Source organism: Lynx rufus, unplaced genomic scaffold (assembly GCF_022079265.1).
Source record: "Lynx rufus isolate CCGP_SWC_20201006 ecotype Redwood Valley unplaced genomic scaffold, mLynRuf1.p SCAF_6, whole genome shotgun sequence".
NCBI lineage: Eukaryota > Metazoa > Chordata > Mammalia > Carnivora > Felidae > Lynx > Lynx rufus.
In genome coordinates, this window is record NW_025814878.1 from 91,945,899 (window position 1) to 91,969,997 (window position 24,099).

General features: G+C 37.9%; 1 protein-coding gene across 1 annotated transcript in view; it reads right to left on the reverse strand.

Moving 5' to 3' along the window:
* Nucleotides 1-24,099, reverse strand: part of BEND6 (BEN domain containing 6) — a 34,275-nt gene that overhangs the window by 9,247 nt on the left and 929 nt on the right. The window contains exon 2 of the mRNA XM_047101407.1: nucleotides 7,821-7,998. Coding sequence (XP_046957363.1) covers nucleotides 7,821-7,998 — 178 coding nt within the window. The remainder of the gene's footprint in view (nucleotides 1-7,820; nucleotides 7,999-24,099) is intronic.

Below are 24,099 nucleotides of genomic sequence, written 5' to 3' on the forward strand. Positions count from 1 at the left end.
AAATGTTATTATAAGACCATATCTAGGTGCTAGAAGGGCTCTTTGCTCTTGAGTTCATGTTTCTAGGCCTATTCAATGAACAAACAGTATTAGAAAATACGTATTAATTTTTAAAGATAAATTTCATCATGTTTTTAAACCAGTACTTCCCACTCAAAATTCAGAAGATGGCATTTTTATTTAAACTGTATAGCTATGATTTTAGTGTGCCATATGGTGTGAAATGACCACCTAATTTGAAGCTGCCCAACCTTCCCCCCAACACGCACTGGAATATCAAGTTCCCCAGGGCCATTTGTTGAATAATTTATCCTTTTTCTGATTAACTTGCAGGACTTGCTACATAAATTGCCAAGCCCATTGCAAAAATGATAATGCAGCACTCCTTGTTCAAACCTTTTTAAAAATTTTAATATGGTGACAGCAGAGCTTTTAACCAGTATTTGGGACCTTTCTAAGAGTAGGGTTGTCAGGGACTGTACAGGTCAGGCATCCAAGAAGCTGGCCCTATGATTTGTGATTGTGAACCCTGGAATAGCAAATACTTACACAGCCAGGTTCTGTTCTGAATGCTTCACATGTCACCCAGCTAAGTACTTTTATTATTTCCAGTTTTGAGATGAGGAAACTGAGGCACAGAGCAGTTAAACAACTTGCATATGGTTACACAGCTAGTAGGTGGCAGAGCCGGGGTTTGGACCCAGGTGGTTTGGCCCCTCTAAATCTATACTCTTTACCTTTACGCCATATGGCCTCTAGGATAGTTTCTGTATCACATATAAGGTTCTGTTTGGGGGATATAAATTCTGTTCCACTGATCTGCTGATCTTGCACTAGCAAGTCACTTTTAATAATTGGAAATTTATATGATTTAATGTTGATAGGTTATACACATATTCTTTTTCAGAATGGTCTTTATTGATTTTGCCTATTTATTTTTGCCTATTATACTTTATAATAATCATTGCCAAATTCCCAAAAACAAAACAAAACAAAAAATCATTAGTATTTTTATTGGAATTCCACTCAAAGTATTAGTTATTTGGGGATGAATTGGTATCTTCTCCTCTCATCAATGAATGTGACAAACCTCTCCATTAATTTAGGTTTGTATATTTATCCAGTGAGGTTTTGGGTTTTTTTGTTTTGTTTTGTTTTTGTTTTTGTTTTTATTTTAGAGAGAGAGAGAGAGAGCACAAGCTGGGGATAGGGGAGAGGGAGAGAGAGAAAGTCTTTAGCAGGCTCCATGTCCAATGCAGAGTCCTGACGCAGGGCCCAATCCCATGACCCTGGGACCATGACTTGAGCTGAAATCAAGAGTTGGACATTCAACCGACTGATCCACCCAGGAGCCCCTCCAGTGATTTTTTAATTTTTCTTCGTTGATCACATACATTTCTTATTAGGGTTGTTAGTAGATATTTTATAGTTGTTTGTAATTAATGTGACTAGATTTTTTTTCTCTTCTAGAAATATAACTGGCAATTTCTGACCTATAAGGAAATTACTGATTAAAAAAAATGATAGCTGCTAGATTTGAACACCTATCATGTACTCGTTATTGATCAGTTTTTAAGTAAAATAAGGCTTATAATGAATAACAGTAGTCCTCTGCCCTGTCACTCACCTCTCTTGACTAACACTCTTAGAGACCACCAATTCCAATCCATTTACATGCTTCTTCTGGTATTTACCTTCATAGTCTTAAATAATAATATGCATGTACAACTATCTACTGTTTTTTTTTCAGATCCATATAATTCTTTCTTTCTTTCTTTGGTAAGCTGTACGTGCAATGTGGGGCTTGAACTCATGACCCCAAGATCAAGAGTCACATGATCTATGACTGGGTCAGCCAGGCAACCAACTTACTGATTTTCAACTATGTAGTATGACAATATTGCTCTCTTTCAAATCCTCCCCCAGCCACACAGAAACACACACACCTGCTAATCACATGCAAACATGTACACACTCTTCTCATCACCCCAGAATAATGGTAACACAATTGTTAGTTCAATAAATATTGTGCTTACATTATTATAGTGATGCAAATATTATTCACAATTACTTTTCTTTAAAACATTTTTCCATAGAGTTAATAATTACATTATTATTATTATTATTATTACTATTATTATTTTACACTATTTCTCTCACTTATACATCTCTAAACTTCCTGTCGGAGGTGTAAAATCTCCTTTCATTATATTTGGATACATCATGTCATTTATCAATTTCATATTTTTCTTGGAGTTCTCTCCCCTGGAGCCCTCCATACCCCTCCATAATCTGGGCTAGCTGCTTCTAGGCCACTGTATACTTGTCATCCTGGAGCTTCCCTTCACTATCATTCTATGGCCCCTCTTTGTCTTTCTCCTGAATTGGACCACCTATTTTCTGGATATCATGTTTTTATTTTTCTAGATTTACTCTCTCATTTGGGAGGAGTGCATCCTCTGTTACCTTTGAAAAAGAAATCATAGGAAGCACATTAGTGAGATTTTATAAGTGTGAAAGTATTATTATTCTACCCTCAAACTTGGCTGATAAATCACTGTGTATAGAAGTCTAGATTTGGAAGGCATTGCATAATTATCTTGGAGCTTCCTTTGTTGTTGGTGAAAAGGCCAATGCTATTCTGATTTCCAGTCCTTAGCCTGGGACATGCTTATTCTCTCTGAAAGCTTTTGGGTCTTCCCTTTACTTCTGGTGTTCTAAAAGTTCACAATGTTATGACTTAGTCAAGTCTTTTGGCTTTTGGTGGTATCTTTTAATCTAAAAGTTTGTGTTAGTCAGTTAGCTTCTCCTTCTTCTTTCATCTTTTAGAATTTTTTGTCTTTGGGGGCACCTGGGTGGCTCAGTCGGTTAAGCAACTGACTTTGGCTCAGGTCATGATCTCGCAGTTCATGAGTTAAAGCCTCGCATCTGGATCTGTGCTGACAGCACAGAGCCTAGAGCCTACTTCAGATTCTGTCTGTCTCTCTCTCTCTGCCCCTCCCCTGCTTGCACTCTGTCTCTCTCTCTCTCCCTCTCAAAAATAAATAAACATTAAAAAAATTAAGGGGTGCCTGGATGGCTCAGTCTGTTAAGCCTCCAACTTTGGCTCAGGTCATGATCTCACAGTTTGTGGGTTCAAGCCCTAGGGCAGGCTCTGTACTGACAGCACAGAGCCTGGAGTCTGCTTTGGATTCTGTGTCTCCCTCACTCTCTACCACTTCCCCGCTCTTGCTCTCTCTCTCAAAAAGAAATAAAATATTTTTTTTAATTAAAATAAAAAAGAACTTCTTCTCTTTGAGCATTCGACTTCCAGGACTAATTCTTTATTTTTCCCAATCTTCTCTATTTTCCTTTTCTTGGTCTTCTTACTCTAATATCTACAAGATTTTCTTAACTTTAACTTCCAGACATTTTATTGAATTTCTAGGTTTCTCCCTGCTTGGTCTTTGGATATTCATTTCTTTTCTTTTTCTCCTTTTTTTTTAAATTGTTTTTTAATTTTTAAAAAATGTTTACTTATTTTTGAGAGAGACAGAGACAGAATGCAAGTGGGTTAGGGGCAGAGAGAGAGGGAGACCCAGAATCCAAAGCAGGCTCCAGGCTCTGAGCTGTCAGCACAGAGCCCAATGAGGGGCTCAAACCCATGAACCATGAGATCATAACCTGAGCCAAAGTCAGATGCTTAAGGAACTGAGGCACCCAGGCGCCCCTGGGTGGATGTTCATTTCTTAAATTACCCTGTTCTTATATCATGTATATTTCTTCTGCTCCCTGAATTATCTGTTTCCTTTGACTTTATTTTTCTCTTAGTTTGTTTTGGTCTGTTTTCCATGATAGAAGATTTCCTCAAATAATCACCTTCCCTCAGGTGTGCCCAGTGTCCCTGAGTTCATAGCTCTGGTTCAACCCCTCCTGAGAGAAAACCTCCATCTTTTGCTGTGGTGAAGAGTGGTAGTTGCAGACAGCATGGGAAGAATATGTAACTTTGTGGTCCCAAAGTGTCTTTGTGTAGGTCTTTCAGTGACTCTTCCTTTCAGTGACCTCTTCATGTAGGTCTTTTCACACTACCAGCACTATCCTAATCCCTTTCACACGGACAATTCCTAAACCATTTATAGTTCTGTGGTGTGATAGGACTTATTTCTTTTTAATTTCTCTACCTCTATCCCCTCCTCACCCCCATCACAGACACTGAGTTTTCAGATTTCTACAGAGTTAGTCACTACTCATCCATCTGTTTTTCAGGTTGTAAAATTTTATTGGTATCTTTTATCTCCTGTGGTCTTCTTTCAGGTTTTCTTGTCATTTCCTTTTATGCATTTTAAGTTTATTTTTAGCAGGATTTCAAGAAAGAAGGGAGAGTCACACATATTTCACTTAAGCTTTATATCATAAAGAAATCTGGGCAAAACTTAACTAATTTTTTATTCTTCACTGTAATCTCATTAGTTATGAGACTTGAGTTTTTAGTCAATGCTTTCCTTTTTATGGTACACATTCATTTTCTAAAAATAATGACAAAATAAATGGATACCTTCTATACAATAGATATGTCACCTTTTTCTCTTTTATATCTTCTTTTTTTAGTGTTTATTTATTTATTTTGAGAAAGGGAGAGGCAGAGAAAGAGGCAGAGAGAGGATCCCAAGTAGTCTCAGTGGTATCAGTGCAGCACCGATGTGGCACTCATTCCACAAACCGTGAGATCACTACCTGAGCCAAAATCAAGAGTCAGGTGCTTAACCAACTAAGCCACCTAGGTGCCCCTTCCTCTTATATCTTATGGTGTTAGTCAGTTGTGGTCCACAAGATAAGTTTCAAATGCTTAACACATACATATATAGCACAAATACATTTGCCATTCTGAATGTCTAAAGTGGCATATATATATTCTGCTGTTTTTCTTAGTTAGTAGGCTTTATAAGTTGAAAAAGATCCCTGATTATTAGTTCAGAGAGTTTTAAAGAATTACTGAGCAAAAGATAACCACTTTGCAGTCTGCTCTTACAGGGTAGTTAGATGATCATTGAGAAATGGATTTCGAGGCTAGCAATATGTAATGTTATGGGTTGAATTGTGTCCCCTCAAGAAAGAAACTTTGGAGTCCTAAACCCCAGTACCTCAGAATGTGACCTTCTTGGGAAGTAGGGTCTTTACAGATGTAATCAATTTAAATGAGATCATTAGGGTGGGCTCTGATCCAGTATGATTGGTGTCTTCATAAGAAGGGGGACTTTTAAACATGATGAGAGAGAAGCATACAGGGAGAATACCATGTGAAGACTGGCATTATGTGGCCTCAACCCAAGGAACAACCAGAAACTGAGAGAGAACTTACCTGGCACCTTTAGTGGGAGTGTGGCCCTGTTGACACCTTGATTTTGGAATCCTAGCTTCTAGAAGTGGGAGACAACACATTTATGTTGTTTAAGCTACCCAATTTGTGGTACTTTGTTACTAGCAAGCTTATATATGGAGGTTATTGCTGATCAAGAGAAAAGAAGTTACAATAGAAGGAAAAGGAACTAATTTAAGTGGAGCCAGAGAGAATAAAAGGGGAAAAACTGAACACAGTGTGTAGTGTCAAGTCATTTAGGGAGTTCTTCCTCTAAAGGGAAGGAGACAAATAGGGTGGAAGGTGGAAAAGCAAAATGCCTGAAAGGGGTTTTGTTTTGTTTTGTTTTTTAAATGGGAGAAATAATGGTATGTCTGATTTTAATGGGAATGATTCATTAGAGGAAGAAAATTTTATCTTGTAGCAGAGAGCAGGGAGAACCTCCAGAGCTCTGTTCTTAGGTAAAAGAAGATGGTATCTGATGCACAGATACTGCCTTTGGCCCTACAAGAGGATAGGTCATCACGAGCGACAGGAGAGAGTGAAGCATTAAGCATGGGTACAAGGATAGGGCATCCAGCTGACTCCGTTGGTAGAGCATGGAACTCTTGGTCTTGAGGTCATGGATTCAAGCTCCAAGTTGGGCAGAGATCCTTACTTAAAATATAAAAAAATAAAATAAATAAAGCATGTGTGCAGGGAGATGACAGTCTCTTTCATATCCTCCAATTTCACAGTGAAGTTGGAAGCAAAGTCATCACCTGAAAGCGAGGATATGGGAGGAGGTATGAGAAATTGGCAGAGAGAGAAGAAAATGAAATGGCATTTGGGAGTATGGGAGAGAGAAAAAACTGGTCATAGTGATTCCTTTCATATACTATTGAGACTCATTTGCTACTCTTTCATTTAGAATTTTCTCATCTAAATGTGTAACAAAGATTGGTCTAATAATTTTCTTTTTGGGCTTTATGTGTCAAGTTCTGGTGTTGATAAAAACAGAGACAATAATAATAATAAATGCCATTACTGACCACCTATCATGTGCTCTGGGGAAAGCATTTCTTCCAATGATCTCTTTTAATCTTCATAGCAGGAAGGACATGACAGATTACCCTCATCCCCATTTTGTAGATAAGAAGATTGAAGGTGGGGCCGAGGGCCCAGGAAAGTGACATGGCCAAAGTTGTATAGCTAATAAGCAGAGATGGGATTCAAACTAAAGTCTATAACTCAAAAATCAATACTTCGAACCAGCAATTTATGCTATGTTTATAAACTAGCTTTTAATCATACTCTAAGTTCTGGAACAGATTAAATAAAAATGAAAATTATCTATTCTTTGAAATTTGCAAAAACCTCACCAGAAAAAAACATTGGTTACAAAAATTCAATATTTAAAGTCGAAAAAATAAAGAGATAATGGCTTGGTGATGCAATAAACATATTTAAGATGTAGCTGTTTCTATATAAAATTATGAAGTCTTCAATTTAATAAATATACTTAGGAAAGCATGTGAGTCATTACTTTGTAAATCTAGCTCATCACCATGTTCTATCTGTCTCTGATCATTTCTGCCTCCAAAAATATGTGGAACTATCCTCTTTGCATCCATGCTATCACCCTGGGCTAGGCTGCCATCTTGTTAGTCTGGATGACTGCAGTACTGTTAGAGAGTGGTCCTTCTTCACTTTCTTCCTTGTGTTATTTGCACTCATTTTGTGCAGAAGCCAGAGGGATTTATTTTCAGAATGTTCTGTGTATTTACTGTTTTACAACAAGATGCTGCCCAGCATAGCATATGATTGCCAAATATTCAGCAGCACAAAATAGTGCCTAGTGCTGAACTGCAAATGGAAAACATAATTTTTGAAAAATAAATACTTAAATACAATATAAGACCATACAGAAGGCATTATACCAAGTGGTTTTTAATTTGCAAAGATGGATCTTTCTCATTTATCAGTCTTCAAAGGAATGTGATTATTTCTCAATAATTTGTGATTATTTTCTTAAACCACTTTTCCCAATTACAAAACTACAATTTAATATATGGGATCTTTAATTCCAGTAATTCTGTAATAGATCATAACAGGCCTCATTTTCTAGTGCTTTCCCTGGCAGAGGGGAATGAGATCAATACATCATAAACACCTTTGTGTATTTGTTCTGTCTTAGTAATCTTTTCTTTCTGGGGCCTACCACACTAAGTAGCCTCTATTAAATGCTCAGTAAGTATCCACTGAATGTTATTAAGTGAATACAACATTTGGTATTTTGTAGGAATAATCTAAAATTGTCTAAGCTATAAATTAAAGGCTTCAATAGAGTGCTTAGAAAATCACAGATTTTTTTTAAATGTGATGTTTGATTTTTTTCTCTAAGGTAGTCATTTTCTTTTTCATTCTTGACAGGTGATTTGCAATAATTTTCATTTATCATATATTTTCCCTTTCATCTAAAAATGTCAGTTTTCTCAAAGTTTACCTTGAAGCATGACCAAAGACTGTCGAAGTCGGCTGTTTTCTTTCCGGGTGTTTGTTAGTTTTTGTTTCAGGCTTTTTATTTTCGTGCACAATTCCTCCTTTGACAATTCTGCTAAAGGCTCTTCTTCCTCACTGGAGCTCTCACCAGGCAGAAAGGCATTTCCTGAATATGGGTCTCTCTAAAATACAAGGCAGGCACAACAAAGAAAGCTTCAAAGTGACTTTAATGGTTTATCCCATGTTCTGTGTGCTGAAGGGACCTACAAAACCCTCATCTCCTGGGCATTTCCTGCTACAGATGTCTTACCTAGTGAACTAGCCTCAGCTTTGTCTTCCTCTCTCCAGGAGAGCTCAGAAAAAGGTAAGACATCAAAGTTTCATGCACACATCTCTCAGATAGCAAAAATCAGGATTCTGTCTAACTTCAGTGAAGAATATAAAGTAGGAAAATAGTATAACAGAGAAGGATCAACCAGACTGCCACTCAAATATTTGTAACTCATCCCCACCCTCCATTTTTCCCCTAACTCTTCACTCACAGTCTGTCTGTTGAGACTGTTAGAAATTTTGGGGTTTATTGCATCAGAGAAAAGAGAGGGAAGATTCACCTAGAACAAAACATTCATGCTTTCCTTTTAGTTTTAAAAATAATTTTTAAGATCAATAGCAAGACAATACTCTGAAACATACACATTTGAGTTGCAAAACACAGGCTGTGTTGAGACAGAAAAGGATTTCCTCAAATTACCAAATTTGCCTTGGTAATGAATTTATAAAGATCCAAACCTAAAAGGCTGGAGTATAAAGTTTTTAAAAATAAACATTAGAATATAAGAGATAAAGGTATGACATAAAGAAAGTTTCTGTTGTACAGGAAAGGAAGAGACATTCTGGTGCCAGGAGGAGCCTAGAGAATAAGTAGCTGGAATGGCAGGAAATCAGATTCAAGTGTCTTTGCTCTTCCTGACCCCACTATTTGAGGGGAAGGGAGAAGGATCACGGGGTAAGGGTATATGTTAGAAACATCCAGATAAATGAGGGGCAATCTTAGAGCAACAGGATTGGCTCGTTCCCTCTCAGTGCATTAAAAACTCCCCAAAGAGGCATGATGTCCAGCATTAGCATCATGTCAACATGGTCTTTCTCAGGGTCATAAATCTGAAATGGCCAATATTAGTATCTAGACAGTTGGACCAGAGAGAGCAGCCAGACTCTCCAGAGTTCTTACAAAGCAGCTAGAGAATCCAAATGGTCCCTTTGTCCTTGTCAGGAAACAGGTAAGTGCTGAGGAAACTGGTGAAACAGAAATAGTTCAGTGTGTAGACAGATCACACAATTCCAGAACCTTTTAGAAGGTGGCAGTGGGCCCCACTCCTGCTAGGGATCAAACAATGCCCACAGTAGGCAAAGAAAACTTTTGCAGACAACTGGACTGAAGGAAGAAAAGGCCAAGATTCAACAGCAGAGCACATGCAACACACATAGGAGACACTCCTTGAAGTGTTAGGCCCTGGGGAATAGGGAACACTGCAGTACAGAGCAATAGAGGACCTCTTCTTTGTAACGTTATTATTGTAAATGGCAAGAGAAGTAGCTGAGTTTTCTAACACAGAGAAACAGACACAGAGAGTTAAAATGAGGAGATGCAAGAATATGTCCCAAATGAAAGAAAAGGAACAAATACTAGCAAGGGACCTAAGCAAAATGGATATGAGTAATATGTCTGATAGAGATTTTAAAGTAATGATAAGGGGTGCCTGGGTGGCTTAGTCAGTTGAGCATCTGACTTTTGATTTCAGCTTAGGTTATGATTCCAGTATTGTAGGATCAAGCCCTGTGTCTGTGCTGAACATGGAGCCTGCTTGGGATTCTCTCTCTTACTCCTTCTGTCCCTCTCCCCTATGCATGCTCTCTCAATCTCTCTAAAAATAGATAGATAAATAAGAGTCCAGGACCAGATGGCTTCCCAGGGGAGTTCTACCAGACGTTTAAAGCAGAGATAATACCTATCCTTCTCAAGCTATTCCAAGAAATAGAAAGGGAAGGAAAACTTCCAGACTCATTCTATGAAGCCAGTATTACTTTGATTCCTAAACCAGACAGAGACCCAGTAAAAAAAGAGAACTACAGGCCAATATCCCTGATGAATATGGATGCAAAAATTCTCAATAAGATACTAGCAAATCGAATTCAACAGCACATAAAAAGAATTATTCACCATGATCAAGTGGGATTCATTCCTGGGATGCAGGGCTGGTTCAACATTCGCAAATCAATCAACGTGATACATCACATTAACAAAAAAAAAGAGAAGAACCATATGATCCTGTCAATCGATGCAGAAAAGGCCTTTGACAAAATCCAGCACCCTTTCTTAATAAAAACCCTTGAGAAAGTCGGGATAGAAGGAACATACTTAAAGATCATAAAAGCCATTTATGAAAAGCCCACAGCTAACATCATCCTCAACGGGGAAAAACTGAGAGCTTTTTCCCTGAGATCAGGAACACGACAGGGATGCCCACTCTCACCGCTGTTGTTTAACATAGTGCTGGAAGTTCTAGCATCAGCAATCAGACAACAAAAGGAAATCAAAGGCATCCAAATTGGCAAAGATGAAGTCAAGCTTTCACTTTTTGCAGATGACATGATATTATACATGGAAAATCCGATAGACTCCACCAAAAGTCTGCTAGAACTGATACATGAATTCAGCAAAGTCGCAGGATACAAAATCAATGTACAGAAATCAGTTGCATTCTTATACACTAACAATGAAGCAACAGAAAGACAAATAAAGAAACTGATCCCATTCACAATTGCACCAAGAAGCATAAAATACCTAGGAATAAATCTAACCAAAGATGTAAAAGATCTGTATGCTGAAAAGTATAGAAAGCTTATGAAGGAAATTGAAGAAGATTTAAAGAAATGGAAAGACATTCCCTGCTCATGGATTGGAAAAATAAATATTGTCAAAATGTCAATACTACCCAAAGCTATCTACACATTCAATGCAATCCCAATCAAAATTGCACCAGCATTCTTCTCGAAACTAGAACAAGCAATCCTAAAATTCATATGGAACCACAAAAGGCCCCGAATAGCCAAAGGAATTTTGAAGAAGAAGACCAAAGCAGGAGGCATCACAATCCCAGACTTTAGCCTCTACTACAAAGCTGTCATCATCAAGACAGCATGGTATTGGCACAAAAACAGACACACAGACCAATGGAATAGAATAGAAACCCCAGAACTAGACCCACAAACGTATGGCCAACTCATCTTTGACAAAGCAGGAAAGAACATCCAATGGAAAAAAGACAGCCTCTTTAACAAATGGTGCTGGGAGAACTGGACAGCAACATGCAGAAGGTTGAAACTAGACCACTTTCTCACACCATTTACAAAAATAAACTCAAAATGGATAAAGGACCTAAATGTGAGACAGGAAACCATCAGAACCTTAGAGGAGAAAGCAGGAAAAGACCTCTCTGACCTCAGCCGTAGCAATCTCTTACTCGACACATCCCCAAAGGCAAGGGAATTAAAAGCAAAAGTGAACTACTGGGACCTTATGAAGATAAAAAGCTTCTGCACAGCAAAGGAAACAACCAACAAAACTAAAAGGCAACCCACGGAATGGGAAAAGATATTTGCAAATGACATATCGGACAAAGGGCTAGTATCTAAAATCTATAAAGAGCTCACCAAACTCCACACCCGAAAAACAAATAACCCAGTGAAGAAATGGGCAGAAAACATGAATAGACACTTCTCTAAAGAAGACATCCAGATGGCCAACAGGCACATGAAAAGATGTTCAGCGTCGCTCCTTATCAGGGAAATACAAATCAAAACCACACTCAGGTATCACCTCACGCCAGTCAGAGTGGCCAAAATGAACAAATCAGGAGACTATAGATGCTGGAGAGGATGTGGAGAAACGGGAACCCTCTTGCACTGTTGGTGGGAATGCAAATTGGTGCAGCCGCTCTGGAAAGCAGTGTGGAGGTTCCTCAGAAAATTAAAAATAGACCTACCCTATGACCCAGCATTAGCACTGCTAGGAATTTATCCAAGGGATACAGGAGTACTGATGCACAGGGGCACTTGTACCCCAATGTTCATAGCAGCACTCTCAACAATAGCCAAATTATGGAAAGAGCCTAAATGTCCATCAACTGATGAATGGATAAAGAAATTGTGGTTTATATACACAATGGAATACTACGTGGCAATGAGAAAAAATGAAATATGGCCTTTTGTAGCAACGTGGATGGAACTGGAGAGTGTAATGCTAAGTGAAATAAGCCATACAGAGAAAGACAGATACCATATGGTTTCACTCTTATGTGGATCCTGAGAAACTTAACAGGAACCCATGGGGGAGGGGAAGGAAAAAAAAAAAAAGAGGTTAGAGTGGGAGAGAGCCAAAGCATAAGAGACTGTTAAAAACTGAGAACAAACTGAGTTGGTGGGAGGGAGGGGAGGGTGGGTGATGGGTATTGAGGAGGGCACCTTTTGGGATGAGCACTGGGTGTTGTATGGAAACCAATTTGTCAATAAATTTCATATATATAAAAAAAATAAAATAAAAGAATATTTTACAGTGCTAGGAATCTTGACCCGTAAAAAAAAAAATAAAAATAGATAGATAAATAGATAGATAGATAAAATAATAAAGTAATGATCATAAAGATACTCACTGGACTTGAGAAAAGAGGGCAGGACATCAGTGAGACCTTTAACACAGAGATAAAAAAACAATCAGATCAAGACCAAAATAATTGAAATTTAAAATACATTTGATGGAATAAATAGCAGTCTAGATGAAGCGAGGAATGAATTAATGACCTGGAAGACAAAGTAATGGAGAGTAACCAAGCTGAGCAAAAAGTAATTTTACTAAAAAAAGCTCATTTTCTTTCCTTCCTTTTGCTCAAATTGAGAATAGTCTTTGGGAACTCAGTGACCCCCTTAAGCATAATACCATTCATGTTATAGAGATCTCAGAGGAAGAAGAGAGAGAAAAGAAGGCAGAAAATTTACTTGGAGAAATAATAGCTGAAAACTTCCCTAATCTGGGGAAGGAAACTGATATCCAGATCCAGAAAGCACAGAGATTCCCCTAAGCCCCCAAATTCAACCCAAGAAGGTCCATACCAAGACACATAGTAATTAAAATGGCAAAAAGTAATGGTAAAGAAAAAAAATTTTAAAGCAGCAGGAGAAAGGAAGACAGTTACATACAAGGGAAACTCCATAAGGCTATCAGTGGATTTTTCAGCAGAAACTTTGCAGGACAGCAGGAAGTGGAATGATACATTCAAACTCCTGAAAAGAAAAAGCTGTAGCTAAGAAAACTCTATCAGAGAGTATCATACAAAATCGAAGGAGAAATAAAAAGTTTCTCAGACAAAAAATAAAAGAGTTCATGACTACTAAACAAGCCTTCAAGAAATATTCCTTTGAATATAAAGGAAAGACCATAAAGGAGAGTATGAAAAGTAAAATACACAAGAGCAGTAAAAGTAAGTATTTTTGTAAAAACCAGTCAAAGGTATTCATAAAATGAAAGGATGTAGAATATGACACTATATACCTAAAACGTTGGGGAGGAGTAAGAAATGGTTTCAAACTTAAGCAATCATCAACCTAATATAGACTACTCTATGCAGAAGATGTTATATAAAAACCTAGTGGTAACCACAAATAAAAAAACAGGAGATATGCAAGGAATAAAGAGAAAGGTATCCAAGTATTTCACTAAAGAAAGCCAACAAACCATGAAAGAGAGCAAGAGAAGAAAGGATCAGAGAAAATCTATAGGAACAACTACAAAGAAGTAAAAAAATAAAAGTGACAATAAATACATATCAATTAATCATTACTTTGAATGTAAAGGGACTAAACACTCCAATCAAAAGACATAGGGTGACAGAATGGATAAAAAACAAGACCCGTCTATTTTCTGCCTATAAAAGACTCATTTCAGGGCTGCCTGGGTAGCTCAGTTGGTTAAGCATCTGACTCTTGATATTGGCTGAGGTCATGATCTCATGGGACTGAGGCCCAGTGTTGGCTCCTCCATGCTGGGCTTGGAGCCTGTTTGGGATTCTCTCTTTCCTTCCCTCTCTGCCCCTACTTTGCTCATCCTCTCTCTCTCTCAAAATAAATAAACATTTAAAAATACAAAAAATTAAAAGTCTCTTCTTTAAAAAAAAAAAAGACACCTGCAGATTGAAAGTGAGGGGATGGAGGGCACCTGGGTGGCTCAGTCAGTTAAGCATCTGACTCTGGCTCAGGTCATGATCTTATGGTTCGTGAGTTTGAGTCCCACATCAGGTAAGCTCAAGCTCCACTTCAGGTGAACATGAGCCCCGCTTCAGGTGAGACCCACTTCTCTCTCCCTCTCTCCCTCTGTCTCTGCCCCTCTGCACCTCTCTTATACAACAATAACAACAGCAGCAAAGAAAGTGAGGGGATGGAGAAACATTTATCATGCAAATGGATGTCAAAAGAAAGCCGGGGTAGCAATACTTATATAGGACAAAATAGATTTTAAAACAAAAACTGGAACAAGAGACAAAGAGGACACTATACAATAATAATGGGGACAATTCAACAAAAGGATACAATTGTAAATAATTATGCATTCAAGATCAGAACACCCAAATACATAAAACATTTAATAGAAAACATAAAGGAAATAATCAATAGTAATAGAATAATAGTAGGGGACTACTGTGGTAACTAATGTAACACCCCACTTATATAATGATGGACAGATCATCCAAACAGAAAATCAATAAGGAAACAGTGGCTTTGAATGACACCCTGGACTAGATGGGTTTAACAGACATATTCAGAACATTCTATTCTAAAATGGCAGTATTCACATTCTTTCCAAGTGCACATAGAATGTTCTCCAGAATGGAGCACATATTAGGCCACAAAACGAGTCTCAATAAAATAAAAAGAAAATCAAAGTCTTACCATGCATCTTTTCTGACCACAATGCTATGAAACTAGAAATCAACCACAAGAAAAAATCTGGCAAGAGCACACATACATAGAGGTTAAATAACATGCTACTAAATAATGAATGGGTCGGCTAATAAATAAAAGAAGAAATAAAAAATTACATGAAAACAAGTGAAAGTGAAAATGCAATGGTCCAAAATCTTTGGGATGTAGCAAAAGTGGTGTTAAGAGGGAAGTTTATAGCAATACAGGCCTACCTCAAGAAGCAAGAAAAATCTCAAATAAACAACCTAACCTTACATCTAAAGGAGCTAGAAAAGAAGAACAGACAAAACCCCAAATCCAGGAAAAGGAGGGATGTAATAAAGATTAGAGCAGACAATGTCACTCCTCATCAGGGAAATACAAATCAAAACCACACTGAGATATGACCTCACACCAGAGTGGCTAAAATGAACAAATCAGGGGACTATAGATGCTGGAGAGGATGTGGAGAAACGGGAACCCTCTTGCACTGTTGGTGGGTGTGCAAACTGATGCAGCCGCCCTGGCAAACAGTGTGGAGGTTCCTCAAAAAATTAAAAATAGATCTACCCTATGACCCAGCAATAGCACTGCTAGGAATTTACCCAAGGGATACAGGAATGCTGATGCATAGGGGCACTTGTACCCCAATGTTTATAGCAGCACTTTCAACAATAGCCAAATTATGGAAAAAGCCTAAATGTCCATCAGCTGATGAATGGATAAGGAAATTGTGGTTTATATACACAATGGAATACTACTTGGCAATAAGAAAGAATGAAATATGGCCTTTATAGCAACATGGATGGAACTGGAGAGTGTGATGCTAAGTGAAATAAGTCATACAGAGAAAGACAGATACCATATGTTTTCACTCTTATATGGATCCTGAGAAACTTAACAGAAGACCATGGGGGAGGGGAAGAAAAAAAAAGTTAGAGAGGGAGAGAGCCAAACCATAAACGACTCTTAAAAACTGAGAATAAACTAAGGGTTGATGGGGGGTGGGAGGGAGGGAGGGGTGGGTGATGGGCATTGAGGAGGGCACCTGTTGGGATGAGCACTGGGTGTTGTATGGAAACCAATTTGACAATAAATTTCATATTAAAAAAATTTAAAAAAGAAAGAAAAAAAGGACATCAATGAAAAAAAAATTAGAGCAGAAATAAGTGGTATAGAAACTAAAAAAAACTCCAGTAGAACAGGTCAATGAAGCCAGGAGCTTGTGCTTTGAAAAGATCAACCAAATTGATAAACCCCTATCTGGACTCACTAAAAAAAAAAAAAAAAAAAAAGAGAACCCAAATAAACAAAATTACTAATGAGGGGGCACCTGGGTGGTTCGTTTGGTTAAGTGTTCATCTTTGGCTCAGTTCATGATCCTGCGATTCGTGAGTTTGAGCCCCACCTCAGGCTCTGTGCTAACAGCTCAGAGCCTGGAGCCTGCCACAGATTCTGTGATCTTCCTCACCCTCTGCCCCTCCTCTGCTTGTGCTCTGTCTTTCTGTCTCAAAAATGAATAAAAATTAAAAAAATAACTAATTAAAGAGGATAAATATCAACCATTACCACAGAAATAGAAACAAGTGTAATAGATTATGAAAACCTATATGCCAACAAATTGGACAACCTAGAAGAAATGGATAAATTACTAGACACATATAACCTACCAAAGCTAAAGAAAGAATTGGTCTGTTCAGGCAAATTACCAGGAATGAAATTGAATCAGTAATTAAAAACTCCCAAAAAACAAGAGTCCAGGAACAGATGGCTTCACAGGCAAATTCTACCAAACATTTAAAGAAGAGTTTATACCTATTTTTCTCAAACTATTCCAGAAGATGAAGAGGAAAGGAAACATGAAATTCATTCTACAAGGCCAGTATTATCCTGATTCCAAGACCATATAAAGACACCACAGAAAAAGAGAACTACAGGCCAATATCTGTCATGAATCTTCAACAAAATATTAGCAAGCTGAATCCAGTGATACATTAAAAAAGTCATTCACCACAATCAAGTGGGTTTATTCCCAGGATGTAAGAGTGGTTCAATACTTGTGAAACAATCAACATGATACATCACATCAATAAGAGAAAGGATAATAGGATCATTTCAATAAATGCAGAAAAAGCATTTGACAAAGTACAGCATCCATTCATGATAAAAACCCTCTGCAAAATACATCTAGAGGGTAACCCCAACATAATAAAGGGCTTATATGAAAAACACACATCCAACATCATATTCAATGGTGAAAAACTGAGAGCTTTTCTCCTAAGGTCAGGAAAAAGACAAGGATATCTGCTCTCACCACTTTTATTCAACATAGTACTGGAAGTCCTAGCCACAGCAATTGGACAACATAAAAAATTAAAAGGCAACCACATTGGTAAGGAAGAAGTAAAGCTCTCACTATTTGCAGATGACATGATACTATTTATAGAACACTTTCAAGACTACCAAAAAACTACTACAACTGATAAATGAATTCATGAAGTTGCAGGATACAATATCAATGGAGAGAAATCTGTTGCATTCCTGTACACTAATAATGAAGCAGCAAAAAGTGAAATTAAGAAAACAATCCTAGAGGTGGCTGGGTGGCTCAGTCAGTTAAGCATCTGACTCTTAATTTCTGTGCAGGTCATGATCTCAAGGTTTTGTGGGTTCAAGCCCCGTGTCGGGCTGTGTGCTGACAGAGTGGAGTTTTCTTGGGATTCTCCCCCTCTCTCTGCCCCTCCTCCCACTTACATTCTTTCTGTCTCTTTCAAAATAAATAAATAAATAAATAAATATTTATTATTGAGAGACAGAGAAAGACAGGGCATGAAATGGGATGGGCAGAGAGAGGGGGAGACACAGAATCTGAAGCAGGGTCCAAGCTCTGAGCTGTCAGCACAGAGCCTGAAGTGGGGCTCAAACTCACAAACCACAAGATCATGACTTGAGCCGAAGTTGGACCTTAACCCACTGAGCCACCCACGCACCACTCAAAATAAATCAACTTAAAAAAAAAAGAGAGGCACCTGGGTGACTCAGTCGGTTGAGCTTCCGACTTTAGCTCAGGTCATGATCTCACGGTTCATGGTTCAAGCCCCACACGGGGCTTTGTGCTGACAGCTTGGAGCCTGCTTCGGATTCTGTGTCTCCCTCTCTCTCTGACCTTCCTCCACTCATACTTTGTCTTTTTCTCATTCAAAAATAAACATTAAAAAAAAGAGAATCCCATGTATAATTGCGCCAAAAACAATAAAATATCTAGGTATAAACTTAACCAAAGTAGTAAAAGACCTGTACTCTGAAAACTATAGAACACTGATGAAAGACATTCAAGATGATGCAGACAAATGGAAAGACATTCCATGCTCATGGGTTGGAGAAACAAAATATTGTTAAAATGTCCATACTACCCTAAGTAATCTACAGATTTAATGCACTCCCTACCAAAATGCCAAAAGCATTTTTTACAGAACTAGAACAATCCTAAAATCTGTATGGAACCACAAAAGCCCTTGAATGGCCAAAGCAATTTTTTTTAATGTTTATGTACTTTTGAGTGAGTGCAAACAGGGGAGGGGCAGAGAGAGGGGGACAGAGGATCCTAAGTGAGCTCTGCACTGACAACAGTGTGCCCCAGGTGGGGCTCTAACTCATGAACTGCGGGATCATGACCTGAGCTGAAGGCAGACGCTCAACCGAGATACCCAAATGCCCCAAAAGTAATCATGAAAAATAAAAATAAAACTGGAATTATCGCAATTCCAGACTTCAAGTTATTATTACAATGTTTTAGTAATTAAAACAGTATGGTACTGACATTTAAAACTATACACATGTATCAATGGAATAGAAGAGTAAACCCAGAAATAACCCCTCAGTTATACGGTCAATTAATCTTTGACAAAGGAAGAAAGAATATACGATGGAAAAAAGACCATCTCTTCAACAAATGGTGTTGAAGAAGCCACATGCAAAACAATGAGACTAGGCCACTCATTTTCACCATATACAAAAATAAACTCAAAATTAGATTAAAGACTTAAATGTGAGACCTAAAGCCATAAAAATCCTGGAAGACAGTACAGCCTGTAATTTCTTGGACATTGGCCATAGTAACATTTTTTCCTGTGACAAGGGAAATAAAAGCAAAAACAAACTGTCAGGGCTACAAAATAAAAAAGTTTCTGCACAGCAAAAGAAACAGTCAACAAAATGAAAAGGCAGCCTACTAAATGGTAGAAGGCATGTGCAAATGACATATTCAATAATGAGTTAGTATCCAAAATATATAAATAACTTATAGTATAGGAGTGCCTGGCTCAGTTGGTTGAGCACCTGACTCTTGATTTTGGCTCAGGTCATGATTCCAGGGTCATGGGATTGAACCTTGCGTCGGGCTCCACATTGAACATGTAACCTGCCTAAAATGTGATCTCTCTCTCTCTCTTCCCCCCTCTGCCCTCTCCCCCACTTGATTTCTCTCTAAAAAAATAATAATAAAAGAAAAAATAATTTATACAAGTCAACACCCCCAAAAGAAATAATCCAATTAAAAATGGGCAGAAGACATAAACAGATATTTCTCCAAAGAAGACATACAGATGGCCAATAAACACATGAAAAGATGATCAACATCACTCATCATCAGGGAAATGCAAATCAAAACTACAATGAGATATTACCTCACACCTGCCAGAATGGCTAAAATCAAAAACACTAGAAGCAACAAGTATTGATGAGGATGTGGAGAAAAAGGAACACTTGTGTACCATTGGTGGGAATGCAAACTGGTACAGCCACTGTGGAATCAGTATGGAGTTTCCTGAAAAAATTAAAAACAGAGCTACCCTATAATCCAGTAATCATACTACCGGGTTTTTACCCAAAGCATACAAAAACACTAATCAAAGGGATACATGCATCCCTGTTTACTGTAGGATTATTTACAATAGGCAAATTATGGAAGCTGCTTAAGTGTCCACTGATAGATGAATAAATAAGTAAGATGTGGTATATATACACAACGGAATACTATTCAGGCATAAAAAAGAATGAAATCTTGCCATTTACAATGACATGGATGGAGTTAGAGAGTATAATATAAGTCAGTCAGAGAATGAAAAATACAATATGATTTCACTCATTTGTGAGATTTAAGAAACAAAACAAATGAGCAAAGGGAAAAAAAAGTGAGAGATAGAAACCAAGAAACAGACTCTTAACTATAGAGAACAAACTGTTGGTTACCAGAGAGGAGGTGAGTGGGGGGATGGGTGAAATTGGTGAAGGAGATTAAAGAGTACACTTATCAAGATGAAAAAAAGAATAAACAAGAGTATGGCAGTGGGGGCCAGGATGGCAAACTTTACCTGCTGTGCCAACAGAACCCTCAAAGGACCTGGAAGTGACTAAAACTAAAATACTAATAGTTCAAAGGGACTTTTAAAAACTAGAAAACTCTAAATGTAATTCACTGTGAATAAGCAAGTTGAAGCTTTTTTCTTTCTTGTTAAGCAGGGATGGAGAAATGAAAGCCCAGTAGGATCAGTTATAGAAAATACAATTACATTTTTGCATGATTTATAATGTGTACATTCAACCTCATTCCTTATTTTATAAATATACAAGTATATGTATATGTGCATGTATTTCATTATTATATATATGCATCTATGTGACATATATAATATATATAAGGCTAATGAAAATTACTATTATCATATGTAGGCAAGTAGCTAATGTACTCACATTAGCTACATAAATCCTAAAGGAAAAAAAATGATGGATTTAGCTAAATAAAAATGAAAGATTTTTTTTTTGAAAACTGAAGGATGCCATAAATCTATGGAGAGAAATTCGAAAAAATTAGAATCTGTGGCCTAGTTCTTACCATTTTTAGCAAATTCCTAAAAGAAATAAATGAAATGAGGCAAAAGCAAATCTATTTGTAAACATCAATGGAAAATATAAAATTAATAGACAAATATCAGATTGGGAGAAGATAATTTGCAAAAACAAAAACCATAAGGAACTAAATTTCTTCAGTAGAAATGGTATTTGTGCAAATCGATAAGAATAGAACAGGAAACCCTCTAGAATAGACTAAAAAAACCAACAGAAAAGATAAGAGTCCAATAGAAAAGTGGACAGTGACAGAGACTACTACTTCTCTCCAGGTATGTGTTCTCCCATTTTTCTTAGAGTGATAGGTTTTTACTTGGGCAGGTAGCTGTCAGCTGAAGATTACATTTCCCAGGCTCCTGTGCATCTCAGTGTGGCTATGTGACTAAGTGTCCATCGATAAGATAGAAGTAGAAGCAATGTGTACCACTACTGGATCATGACCTTAAAAGGAACGGGCATGTCTGCCACCTATATTCTTCTTCTTCTGTTGTCAGAGAGGAAGGCATGATGGTGGAAGCTGAAGTAGTCACTTTGGACCCAGAGATAGAGGCTCTGTGTTGAGTAAGGTAGACCAGCAAGATAAAAGAAAGCCCCAACTTTGTGGAGCTGCCATAGTAAGCCTGAACTGCCCTTGTTATGTGAAAGGGAAGTAAACCTCCATCATGTATAAAGCCACTGTTATATTTGGGCCTTGTTATAGCCTTTGAAACATGCATCATAACTAATACAGATTTTGGTACCTAGAAGCAAGATATCCAAAACCTGACATATGTTTGAATCATTTAGAGATCAGGTTGTCGTCCAAAAAAAGCTGAGATATAACGTGTTGGAAAGCTGTTGACTCTTGTCAGACCTTGTGACATATTTGGTAAACCTGTCATCTGGAATACTTTGGAAGGCAGACCAGGTGTTTACTGAGCCTGGAAAAAGAAATGTTGGTGTGTACCAGGGACTTCTTGTCAGTTAACCAGTTTGCAGAGAGGAAGGTTTTCTCTTTCTACCTCCTTTCACCTGAATGTAGCCTACAATCTAAATTTACCAATAATCAGTAATGTTAAATCTTCAAGGTTTGAAAAGCCAATTACTGCCATGTCTAAACAGCAGGAGGTAAGACTGACCTCGAGGCTTTCTCAAGAGCTTCTCTTGATATCTGTTGAGATCTGTCCCAATGGTAAGTATCAAATTCAGTGTGTTACCTTTGAGCTTATTGTTACGCATGGCCATTAGATAACTGCCATAAATTGGAGAGAAAAGAGGATGAACACAGATACCATAATAAAAGAGGAGAGTTTTCAAGCTTATTTATGACCAAATCTCTGGTCCAAGATCTCTGGCTGTAGTTACTAACCATGGAATCAAATAGAAATAAGTAATCTGGAAAGCTATTAACTTTCTGAAGAAAATAAATTGCTAAAGAAATCACAACACTGGCCTGCAAGATCTTGTGACTTTTTTACTCCTCAGTGAACTACTGAATCCCCGAAATCTGCACCAATAAATTGAAGAAAGATGTCATTTTCTCCCATCATTGCCAGAAATATAAAATATGAGTATAAATGTTAAGTGATGGTAGGGAAGTACAAATATAGGAGTCCCTCGTGTGCTGCTTCTGGGCATGTGGACTGATGTGGACATTCTGGAAAGTAATCTTATAATATCTGGTCAAATGAACTAGAAACAAACATATAACTTATAAGCCATAAGTCATCCTTCCTATGTGTTTATTCCAGAGAAACCCTCACATTGTTTCTTTTTTTTTAAAATTTTTTTTTTCAACATTTTTATTTATTTTTGGGACAGAGAGAGACAGAGCATGAACGGGGGAGGGGCAGAGAGAGAGGGAGACACAGAATCGGAAACAGGCTCCAGGCTCCGAGCCATCAGCCCAGAGCCTGACGCGGGGCTCGAACTCATGGACCGCGAGATCGTGACCTGGCTGAAGTCGGACGCTCAACCGACTGCGCCACCCAGGCGCCCCCCACATTGTTTCTTAAAAGGACAGGTATGAGGGTATTTTTTTTTCATTGTTTGTAGTAGCAAGATGGTGCAGGAAATTTAGGTATTCATCATTGGAGAAAAGGACAATGCAAGTAAAATCTGGTGCTATGCAGTGGTTAGATATGATGAATCAGATGTATAATAGCAATATAGATAAATATTAAAAACAGTGCTGACTGAAAAATCTGACACGGGTTGAGGTATATATTATACCAATGTAGTACTGGTAAGTAAAGACCAGTACATAGACACAGTGGAATAATATGGAGTTGTGAAAAAGAGAAAGTTCTGGGGCACCTGGTCGCTCAGTTGGTTAGGCATCTGAGTTCGGCTCAGGTCATGATCTTGTGGTTCATAAGTTCCAATCCCGCATCAGGCTCTGTGCTTTGGATCCTCTGTCTCCCTCTCTCTCTGCCCCTCCCCCACTCTCTCTCTGTCTCAAAAATAAATAAACATTTTAAAAAAAGAGAGAAACTTGTTTATGTACTAGCGGAAAGATCTTCAAAAAACATTAAATAAAGGGCTCAGTCAGTTACTCATTCTCTCTCTCTGAAAATAAATAGAGGTGCCTGGGTGGCTCAGTCGGTTAAGCATCTGACTTCAGCTCAGGTCATGATCTCACATGGTTCATGGGTTTGAGCACCACGTTGGGCTCTGTGCTGACAGCTCAGAGTCTGGAGCCTGCTTGGGATTCTGTGTCTCCCTCTCTCTCTGCCCCTCCCCCACTCATGCTCTGTCTCAAAAATAAACATTAAAAAACATTAAAATAAATAAACTAAAAAAATAAAGTAAAAAAGCAAAGTACTAAGCAGCATGTCTGGTAAGTCACTTTTTTGTACAAAAGAGGGGATAAAAATATCTATGTTTATATTTGCTTTACTCGAATAAGAAACACTGGAAGAATAAACAAGAAAGCAATAAATGTGGTTTACCTATAGGGGGTGGATGGGAAGTGGGAACAGGGTGGACGGGAGACAGGGATGTGAGGGAGACTTTTCACAGTTCCCCTTAAAAAATACACACACACACACACACACACACACACACACACATAAATGTGTGTATGTTTACATATATATATATATATATATATATATATATATATGCCTTTTGATTTTTTTAACTCAGAAAAGCTTTATAATTTATTTTGCTTTCTGACTCTTCCTGTGCCCTCAACACTTTCACAATGACTTTCAGCTCCTCAATAAAGAAAGTGCGCTTGATCCTGTCAAGCACACATTTGGAAACGTGGAACCACCATGGGCCCTGCTGACATGTCTTTTCATTTTAGAGAACCTCATAAGAACTTTAGGTCTTGTCTCACAGCACAAGCTCCTTAAAGATGGACCGAGCACACTCCACAG